This window comes from Berghia stephanieae, chromosome 1 (genome assembly GCF_034508935.2).
Source record: "Berghia stephanieae isolate SIO BIC M18660-M18661 chromosome 1, UCSD_Bste_1.3, whole genome shotgun sequence".
Lineage (NCBI taxonomy): Eukaryota > Metazoa > Mollusca > Gastropoda > Nudibranchia > Aeolidiidae > Berghia > Berghia stephanieae.
Window position 1 is genome coordinate 85,117,213 of NC_088360.1, and position 11,422 is coordinate 85,128,634.

At 34.5% G+C, this 11,422-nt stretch overlaps 1 protein-coding gene across 2 annotated transcripts in view; it reads left to right on the plus strand.

Annotated features, from left to right (window-relative positions):
• Positions 1-11,066, plus strand: part of LOC144959751 (uncharacterized) — a 13,929-nt gene extending 2,863 nt beyond the window's left edge. Inside the window, exons 3-13 of one of the 2 annotated variants that reach the window (XM_078892470.1) lie at positions 458-621; positions 1,162-1,299; positions 2,278-2,300; positions 3,080-3,111; positions 4,503-4,560; positions 5,415-5,511; positions 6,841-6,958; positions 7,386-7,428; positions 8,116-8,186; positions 8,829-8,937; positions 10,033-11,066. In XM_078892470.1, coding sequence (XP_078748596.1) covers positions 458-621; positions 1,162-1,299; positions 2,278-2,300; positions 3,080-3,111; positions 4,503-4,560; positions 5,415-5,511; positions 6,841-6,958; positions 7,386-7,428; positions 8,116-8,186; positions 8,829-8,937; positions 10,033-10,251 — 1,072 coding nt within the window. In that variant the 3' untranslated portion in view covers positions 10,252-11,066. The remainder of the gene's footprint in view (positions 1-457; positions 622-1,161; positions 1,300-2,277; positions 2,301-3,079; positions 3,112-4,502; positions 4,561-5,414; positions 5,512-6,840; positions 6,959-7,385; positions 7,429-8,115; positions 8,187-8,828; positions 8,938-10,032) is intronic. The other variant, XM_078892479.1, reaches the window with a different exon arrangement.
• Positions 11,067-11,422: the final 356 nt, after the last annotated feature.

Consider the following 11,422-nt stretch of genomic DNA (forward strand, 5'->3'; position numbering starts at 1 on the left):
GGCTCTCAATTTCTTTCAAGAATGTTTTTTAATGTCGAGATTCGCATCTCTACAAAACCATGTCAGGGCCCGTTTTCATGAACGCGGACTAGCCCTTAGTCTCTGACTATCTCTGACTTTAGTCAAGGACTTGAAATCAAATTTCATGTGAGCTGACTAAGCAAGTCCCAGACTCGGGTTTGAGAATTTTTGCTAGCCGGGGTCATTAAAATTATTTGATGTTTGTGATTTTCTGACCAAAATGTAAAGAGACACGTGGTAAGTGCACGTAACTAGGTCTGTTAAGCCCAAATTATATTTTTTTAGACTGTGGTGCTTACAATCGTTCATATTAGTGAAGGGATTGGTCATGGAAATGATGCTTTTATAAACCTGGTCATCATTGAGGATCAAACAATTTCCATCAATTCCTTTACTCCCCCCCCCCCCCCCCCCCCTTTCCAATTACCAATCTCAGACACTTGATAGCCAGTGATATGGAGGCGTGTCGAGCCCTGACCTGTGACATCCCATATCCAAGGACATACGTGGTCTACAAAATACGACATGGTGCCATTGATTTGGATGGAAAACTGAACGAGTATGCATGGACCAGTGCAGGATGGACGGATGCTTTTGTCGGTAGGAATGGCATGAAAACATATTTTTTAAAATATAAAATAAACATAGAACCACCCAAATAGTACAAAACACCTAACACGGAACTCATTTTGGGCTCAAACCACTTTTTCAGCCAACAACGAAAACATAAAAAACGGTAACATTTAATAAGTATTCGGGTCTTCAGCCCGAAAAATTCCGTGTTAAACCCAAGATGTCTTTAAGCTTTATTGGTAAGTTTGGGGTGATAGAAATCTATGAGACTTTAAGACTTTTAGCAAGTTGGAATTCATTTTTATTGATCGAAAATCTTAACTTCAGTTCATATGCAGAAAATCGAACAAATTTGTTCGTTTCAATAGGGTGAACTCGAGAGAGTTACGGAGTGTAAAAAAGTAGTTTGTCGGTTACAACAGCATTGGAGTAGATACAACGTCATGGGTTTTCGTAAACTCTTTCTAATTTGAATAATTATGTTGTTTTTTTTTTGTTTTTTTTTTTTGTTTGTTTTTTTTTTAATTTTTTTTTTCTAGTTTGTTTTTATATCATGTTCGTCTTTAGATATACGTGGACGAGGGTTTACCGTCCCGAAACTGGAGACCAAAGTGAAAATGAGGTATGACGACAATTTTCTCTTCATTGGCCTTTATTTGGAGGATACACAGGTTTGGTCTAACGTCACTCAACACGACGGTGCAGGTATGATTTTGATATATCACAATCACAGATGGCTTTGGTCTCTATTTATTTCATATTTGCTCTATCAAAATAATTATGCCCATTATCTCAGTTGACATAGCACTCTCAAAGTCAAAGAGACAGGTAAAAGTTCTCTCTGCCCACCCATCACTGAATGGACAGCTGGGTCAGTTAGATCTGGCCGAGAGTAGTATGAATTTGGCTAGATTCGCGTTAGTCGTAATCATAGCAATTCTTGAAACAGAGCCAGACAAAATAAGAATGGAGGATACTATTATGTCTTCGTCCTCGTCATTTCGAATTCGCGGTTTTATTGTATATAATGCAGGAAAGCATCCATAGTGGAAACGCGTACACTTGTGAAAATATATGCACTGAACCGCCCCAGGTATCGGGAAACATATGTGGTGTAATACTAGCACACCTTACCGGTGATCATGAGGTCTGAGGTCGATACCCAGTCGAAGCAGGTTGAATTTTGGCGATAATTTTTATCATGTATTTTTCTTTCTGCTTTGTTTGGCCATATTTCATGTATTATGAAACCGGGAGAGTTGCCAAACCCCAATGCTTATGAAATTAATAAAAGAAAAATATACAAAAAGAAGCAGAACGAGCCTATGCATTAAATTGTACTCCAGTCTTTCTATCAAAAGGTCGATAACTCAAACTGATGAAGAGTATTTAATTTAGTCTAGATATTTACTTTTTAAAATTTATTTATTTCGTGTCATAGAACAAACTCTCTCTCTCTCTCTCTCTCTCTCTCTCTCTCTCTCTCTCTCTCTCTCTCTCTCTCTCTCTCTCTCTCTCTCTATCTATCTATCTATCTCTATATTTATCTCTCTCGCGCACGCATACATACGCACCCTCGCTCACACCCCCCCCCCCAACCCACACACACACTCACTCACACATGCACACATAAAAATGTAATGTAGATATTAGTGATCATCAGTTTCCTTTTGTTTATTTCAGTGTACCAAGACAACTCCATTCAGGTAAGACCGTAATCCTGGCCCTATAAATCGTACCAGTAAATCATGAGAATCGAAAGACAATTGAAGGTCTTAGTACTAAAAGCAATTAAGTCACATTTTTCTGATTTTTACCTAATCAGTGATAAACTTAAAGCATAACCCCCTCAATTCCTTCATCAATTTTGTTCATGATATACACAATCCAAGTCCCCTATCTCAAGACTACAATTTTTTTTTTTTTTTTATATACTCTATACACCAAATTTTAACCTCCATTTAAAAAAAAAACATTTATGTGACTTAAGTACTTTTATCAGGAGGCTCTTTAATTCGAGATAACATTTAGAAATAAAAGCACCGTTTTTATCGTATCGTATCGTTTAAGAGCTGGATCTAATATTTTAAATGCTCTGTGTAACTTGTATGGATAGGCTAGATAGATACAATTTATTAATTATATAAACAGCATTCAATGCTAATTGATAATATTGAGTGTTAATATCTAATACATAAATAAGTGTCAAATTCAATATTTCGTAGTATAATTAACTTATTTGCATTCATTTGGCATGTCCAACTTTGTACATTCGAGCGTTTCAAAAAATTGATATACAAAATGCAATAATATCCAATGTCATGTTACATTATTCATCAACATCAAATATTATATCGGTAAATTCTTTATATATTTATATATACTTGAAATGCTTTTCATATCAATATATATCAATATTATGTAGTTAGAATTTGAAATATCACTGAAATAACTGTTGTTCCCCATTCTTCTTAATATTCATCAGATACTTTTAGACACAAGACAGAGCAACATAAAGTAAGTCTTGTATTTATTTTGTCAACATTTCTCTTCAAAATTCCTTCTTTATTCAGTATTCCCAGATACCGAACAATGAATTGTGAGACAGTTGCTTTTGTTGCTATAAGTACGTCTATTGTCCTCAGTAAAACATATAAATTTTAGTTGTTTTTTTAGTGAATGAAATTGACGTCACTCTGCTCCTTGTTATTAATTTTACAGCTCCAGTTGGGTGATTAGTTCTCAGTAAATTGTCCCCAACATGTACTCGATTTTGTGTGTGGTACAATTGATCTGTCCGGCACAACCGACATTGATAAATTCATTTTTTTTTAGTGTTTAGATTAACCCGACATAAAACTTTTTGAGGCAGAGGGTCATGAATCGGTTCTGAGTGCAATCGAATGTTGTTGTTTTCTCCATTGACCTCCAAGCCAATGGTAGTTGACTCTATTAGATCTGGCGGAAAGTACTTTGTGATAGACTAGCATCTATTCCAAACATGACCATTCTTGTAGCTCAATATCTACTTAACGTGCTCAAAACTCAAATCGCTTTACAAGGCGTCCCTAGCCAACAGCAGCACATAACACGTAGGATGAGACACAACACCTGTCAGACGATATTAAATTTATTTCAGACGGAGACAATGCTGTTAACAACCAGGTTGCATTTATACCTGAGTGCAGTGTGAAAATGTGATTAAAAAGCTTTTTCAAATGCCTAAACTATGCGCCGCTTAGAGCAGGACTCGAACTTTGAATACTTTGAACCTTACGGTCCGAAGGCGGGTGTCATACTACATAAGAAACGGATGAAATCTGTTTCCGGTCCATAGGCCTTATGACTCAGATGGATAAGCACCTCTTTTCTTTAACCATCTTATTTAATATGCATGAATTGCAAATGCTTACCTCATCATGAATTTCAATCCTCTTGAGTTATACGTGGGTTCGATTCCAAGATTGCTCTCTGAATTTTACCAGATTTTGAAGCATGTAACGGAGAGTAATAATTCATTACTTCTGCACTAAATAAAATGCTTGTAAACCACAGAGTACCTTTCGACTGATCTAATACTAATACAAATATTAGTTCGTTGGAGTTGGACAAACCATTTTCAGAACTGAATTTATGGGAAATTTAACATCATATTTGTCATCATTATTGTCATAATCGCTATCAATTCCACATTGTGATCATCATTACCATCATTATTTGTTTTCATCAGTTTCATCACCATCGATGTTGTTGTCTATAACGTAGTCATCGTCGCCGTCATCATCATCATGATCATCATCATCACCATCATCATCAAATTATCGTCGTTATCAACTCTACTACATCTCCCATTCAAAAAGCATTGCGAAATAAGATGAGAGTTTAACTAGCATTATTTATTATTTCAGCTACAAAGAAATAACAATCAATGCTTTCGGAACTGTGTCGGATTTGATGATGACAAAGGTAATTGGAGCCATATAAACTCTTATATCTCCACATTTTCCATGATCTTAAAATGTAAAGTGTGGGGTATTTACCACGTTAATTTCTATTAACAAGAATACTCACTATTTTATATACAGTGGAACCTCAGTAGTAAAACAGCCTAAAATCCCTGTTAAAACTGTTATAGCTAAATTTAAAGGCAAACAACCCAAATGGCCAAATCACCATTTTTAAAAAATCATGTGTAGTGTCCCTTGGTATGAAAACTCACTAAAAAGGGGAGGTTGACACATTTCTTACCTTCTTAATTTCATTCTTTGTTTTTTTTTTTGTTTTTATTTTGTTTCGAGTGTTCTTGTATGAGAGGCACAGGTGGGAACCAGTTGGTTTCAGTCTATGCCTCTCACCAAAAGGTATTAACCCTAAAGCGGGGTTCGGAGCCCCTGTTATAACCGATAAGGCTCTTCAAAGTCCCTGCTGATCCGGTATTTTTTTCTAGAGGCAAAGAGGGAGAAAAAATGTTACATTCGGGTCCCTCTTATACCCGAACCTATTTATACTTCGTTCTACTGTAACTGTCATTGCTTTCCATCTTGTAATAGGTGATTCGTAAAAAGAACTTAAACTTAAATGAAACGCGATAAAAGAAATATGTAAATGAAGATCTGGGAAATGGAAGAATATCAGAGCCCAAATTCCGTGTAAACCTTATTAATTCTGCATGGATACACTTAAATCCCCCTCGAAGACAGTCGTTAATCAGATAAACCCATAATATGGCATATCCCATTGATCATGGGACTTTAAAGAGACTGACCGGTCGGTGCCTTTGCTATAGGCAATCATTAATTCATTTGTTGTGTCAATTTCAGCCATACGTGGATAGTGGAGAGCCCTTGAGTTTCTGGGAAAGTGAGTTGGTTTCATTCATACACGTCCAGGGATCAATCAACGACCCTGCAAGACAAGGTAAGAATTCAGGACGCATTTATGTTATTCTTTTTTTTTAAATGTTTCTTTTTCCCCTGCACTTTTCAGTGTCTGGATACAATTTACAAAGAAAAGTGGTATCCTATTATGTCTAATTGTCCCCATTTTCATCAAATATTTTGCTAAATGATTTTGCGGCACTTTTTGAGTTTTGCTATTTTTGTTTGTTTATCTTTTTAAAGATCTTTTAGGAAGATGATATACAGGACAAACTGGGTGGTGTTCCTGACCTCCCATAGTGGTCAGGGAGGTACTTGCTCTGTCTTCTATCCCCCTGTATCTGTTTTCCAATTGCTTTCTGTCTTTGTCTTGGAATGAGATTACTTAGTTTTGTCCTGACCCTGGCTGAGTCCTTGGCTGGGAGGGAAACAGTCGAATGTATAGTTATAGTTTTGAGAGATTTTTTTCCCTTGTAAATCATCTCTCTATTATGTACTGTTATTATTTTTTTTTAGCATATGATTTGTAAACATTTGAGTGCGTTCCTCTTAGTGGGACCTTGTGCTAGTGTATGGGTGAGGCTTTAAGCTGATCTCAAACGAAGTACAATGATAGTTGATAGTGTGCTCTTGGAATCTACATCTGTTCCCTATTTGAATCATTTCCCCTTGTCTTACTTTTTCCTCAAGTCCTTTAAATTGTACATCTAGAATGTTTTTACTATTCAATTTCCTTCCTTTTTACTGGCGCTGAAATGACCTAAATGTTTTGCAAGCGCCGTAAAACTCTTAAAAACATTTTTTTTAAAAACAAAACAATATACAGGACAAGTGTATTTAATTATGTCATATTCGAGTGTGACACTCTTGAGCTACGTGCATCTCCAAGTACTCCAAGACTAAGATTAAGAATAATCAAAACAAAGCAATCCAAGAGCAGAAATAGAACCAAACAATAATCTAACCAAAATGTCGCACTTGTGTTGGTGTTCAAACCCCCATCGAGAGAAGCACATTTGCTGATAGATTTCCTCTCTTGTTTGACATTTCTGTAACCATTAAATTTCACGGGCAAGTACTCTGCTCTTAATATCAATTTGCAATATTGGCTGGCATTTTATTAATCAACATTATGCTTTGACTCTCATGAATACAGTGAGCTGTTTAAAACAAATTCTTTACATCAGTAAAAAAAAATAATTAATAAATAAATAAAATAAATTTGACTTCATCATTTTAAAATTGTTTCAAAATTCTCCATTGTCTATTTTTTTCTATTTATTAAAAAAAAATTTGAATTGATCACAGAGCAAGAAGTTCATAAATTGTAATAATAATAATAATGAAATCGTTTTCCTATAATCTCTAGACAAGTTTTGGACAATTGAAATGGCAATCCCTTTCACGTCTCTATACCAGGGATCTGAGGAATCCTTCAATTCGTCATCACCCAGTCATGGAGAAACGTGGAGAGCCAATTTTATGAGGTACTTTTTTAATCTGGTATTTAAACACACACACACACACACACACACACACACACACACACACACACACAATCAATGAATGATTTGTACCAGAAACGACCCAGTTCGTAAGAAAACTTTATTTAAAAATCTATAGATACTACGCAATCATGATAACACGGGGATTGATTGGCGTACAGACCAAGCTATTAATATTCAATAGACATTTTAGTAAAGCTTTCAGCAACCTTGATTGTAAACACTTGACATATCAATAATCATTTTTAAAAAGTGTCGGCAAATGTCACTTTCACAGATCCCCCCCCCCCAAAAAAAAAAAAAAAACAAACAAAAAAACAAACAACTAATTGTTTATTGTTTGTCGCTAGCTCATCAAGAGTAACATTATAAATTCCTCTATCTTTTTTTTTTTAATCAAACACGTCAGAATACAGTGGCCAATAGAAAGACAAGGATCAAATTACATCAAGGTAAGTCACTTTATCATGGATCATATTCCCAATTCGTATCATATAGTGAAATCCTGATAAAGCCAATACTGCCGAAACAGAAAGACAGGTTGATATAATATAAGGCAAGGTTGACTTATCCATTATCACTTAGATAATAATAGAACATAAAATTTTGGACCAACAAGAAGCGTTGACTTAAAGCAGAAGTTGACATTAATAAGAGTGTTGCCTATATGCGGATTATACTAAATTATATAATATCTATTTGATGGATAAAGCTACAGCGACATTTACTTTTTTACAAGTCTGATAATATAAAGTGTTATGGTTTTATTACTACAAACTAATCTATCTATCAATTATAATTACAATGTTAAAACGAGCCAAATATAGCGTTCTGTCATCAGGCCTGCAATTATGTGCACGTAAAGCCACAACCAAAGGTTTTCGATGTTTAAAATTATTTTACTCTGCTAATAAAATAGCTAACTTATTCATATGTATTATATCTTCCATTCCTACTAGTAGTAAGTCTCTCCTTTTTGGAAAAAGAAAGAATGAAATGGACACTGAGAGAGCGAACGATATACATTTATTTTTCTTTCCATTTAAAAATAATTAACGTATTATTTTCATTATCCATTCGTTAATTCATAATGTCTTTAAACTTAGGCATGTTAAATAATCTATACATCTGTGCTACAGAAATCAAGTGGTAATCCCGAGTACTGGGTGTGGCAGTCACCGGAAGTTGTAAACGCCCATCTACCTGAGAGGTAAAATCAAATCTTTTGTGGTTATATTATTAGTATTATCATCATCATCATTGTTATTATTATTATTATTATTATTATTATTATTATTATTATTATTATTATTATTATTATTATTATTATTATTATTATTATTATTATTATTATTATTATTATTATTATAATATAATAATAATAATAATAATAATAATCATTCGTTAGTCAAAGGAGTCGAAGATATTTCAATTTATGTAATTTGTGTGTGCTTTATAAGCCAACAAATCTTAAATGAGTTGGACGAGACATAACCAAGCTTGTGTAGGGCGCTATTACATTTCTTTTTAAAACAGAAACAACGATATCACTAGCTATTTTACCCTGAGTATAGTGAGACAGTGTGATTAAATAACTTTTTTTTTTCCTAGGATTCAAAGTTGCGCCGCCCGAAATGGAGCTCGAAAGAGTGACCTTCGTCATCTCCAAAAGTCGAGTGTCATTCCACAAGACCAATCAGTCTCACGACATAATACATTTTGTTTAGTTATTTCTACGTAATTTATAATGCCATGAATTCACCTAAGTAAGCATGCATTATTTTATTTCAAAATCATATCTGAAGTTCTAGACGGATGGTAATGATATTGTTTATAAAACCCAACTCTACAGGTGGGGTTTAATTCAATTCCAAGATGCCACGGTGAATGCAACCAAATTTGAAACAAGTGACAGGTGGACAATTACAAATGCGCTGCTTGATACGTATTCAGCATTGAGGGTAAATAAGATAATATTTGATCATCTCAATATATCATCAATTTATTTAAAGGAACATAATAAAATATTTGGTTATCTCAATATATAATCTATTTATTTAAAGGAATATAAGAAAATATTTGATCATCTCAATATATCATCTATTTATTTAAAGGAATATTGAAGCCTTAATATTAACTTTTTTGGCCATTAGCTTCAACTTGATACTAGATATCCAAAACTACTACTGTTCAGCAGGTGAATTTCACTTCACAAATCATCAAAAACGAGGTCACTTTGAAGTCTTTCTTTCTCCTGAATTTAAGTAAATGATCAGAAACGTATACCATTATTTTATTTTTTTTTATTTTAACGGATACGATACGTATAATCCACCTCATCTTTTATCTTTTTAAGAGGATATCGCATTTATTTTCCTCATACAAAATTAACTTTTAAAAAAATTATAATTTAGAATTAAGATCAATTTTCAGCAGCTGATCATCCACAATATTATCTTGGGTGGTGTGTCAGTTTTCTTTCCCGTCCTTGTACTTGTCTTTCTTTTTTCTTTTTTTTTTACTATGGTCGGCCTGCCTAGCTTTGAAGTGCAATTGATTATGATTTTGTAACCGTGTGCATGACAAAAAAGGGAGAGGAGCAGTTACTTTAGTCTTTCATCTTCAAGAATATCTTTGAGATGCAAGATTTTAGAGTAAATAGTTTGGGGGACGGTGGGGATAGTTTTTTTTAAGGGGGGTCCCGATAGCCCAATGAAAAAGCCTTCACCTCACAAGCAAAGTGAAGTGTGCAATCCTCTCAGCAAAGATTGGGTGGATAGGTCTGACAGATCTGTAGGAAAAGTTCACTGAGATATACAAGCATCCTATCCAAAGAGTAGCAAACAGTTATTACTGTCCATTTAACGCTACAGAAACCACTATGAACTCCGGCTTCATGAGCCTTATAGCTCCAAATGACTACTACTAACTCACTTTAAAAGGCTAATTACTAAGAAGAGCAATATGGTCTGTGTATGCCAAAATGTCAATGATTGAAGTAAATTCCAACAGAAAGCATCAATCAAATAGGTATATGTTGCCCATCTTTTTCACAGAAATTCCACGCTATAACTGGTCGATACACAGACAGAAAGGAACTACTTAACTTGCCTCCTTACATCGAATCGGGGAAGTGTCTGGCAAGCGTTGATATAGTGCTAGACTGGTCCGGGTTCAAGGTCACAGTCACATCTCTAGGTGCCACTCCAGAGAAAGGTTACACGAGGACAGACCACTATGTGTGGTTCGGCAAGGGAGATATGCAATACTTTTGATTTTGATGTTGTAGAGATTAGTTGAAGTGGTTATGGATGAGCTATGAGAAAACAAAAAGTATGCTTTCACATTCAGTTTCCATAGTTCTACATATCTATTTAGGTAGTTGAATTGGAAAAGAGGGATTTATTAGTATTAAATCGCCTTCCAGGTGTTTAAAATTAGGAAATTATCACTTTGAGTAAATCGAGCCCTCATGTTGGGTTCCCTAAGACACGTCTTATCAACATTTTGAGTTTTTAATTTACTGAAATTCATTGACATACAGAACATATCTACTATAGAGCAGTAAAGTTAGGTGCCCCAAACGTAAATTGTTTGTTTGTTTTTAGGTGTTTAACTGCGCTTTCGACACTATTTAGGTCATTTAAGCGCCCGTTTCTGTCTTTCAAAGGTCGAGAAGCACGTGGCAAACCACATGTTCCTGTCTTGACAGCTCACGTTCCAATGTAAATAATAGAAACAAATAACCTTTAAAATGTGGCTGTTAGGTGGCAAAAGAAACACATATTCATAAATACTCGATCATTCATCAAATAATGTCTAGATATGGATATTTTATGGAACAAAAGGTAAAATTTTCTAAAATTTATCAAAAGTTACAGTCTATCTATTTTTAGACCAGAGCAAATTATTGCGCTGGTGTGAATAAAACGAGAATTATTCGGAGCCTGATTTTCATAATAATTTAGCCTTATATTATTATTTCTGCAACTGTTAGATTTTATGTAAACATATTTTCAATACTGAAAGTGTATTGCCTACAACTCAAACTACAAAATTGGGAGACCTATATTGTGCGTAAATTATTCCGGTCCCTAACGGAAATCACTAGCAACTTGTTATTGTTTACGTTTGGGGCACCTAACTTTACTGCTCTATAGAGCAGTAAAGTTAGGTGCCCCAAACGTAAACAAAGGTCGAGAAGCACGTGGCAAACCACATGTTCCTGTCTTGACAGCTCACGTTCCAATGTAAATAATAGAAAAAAATAACCTTTAAAATTTGGCTGTTAGGTGGCAAAAGAAACACATATTCATAAATACTCGATCATGCATCAAATAATGTCTAGATATGGATATTTTATGGAACAAAAGGTAAAATTTTCTAAAATTTATCAAAAGTTACAGTCTATCTATTGTTAGACCAGAGCAAATTATTGCGCTGGTG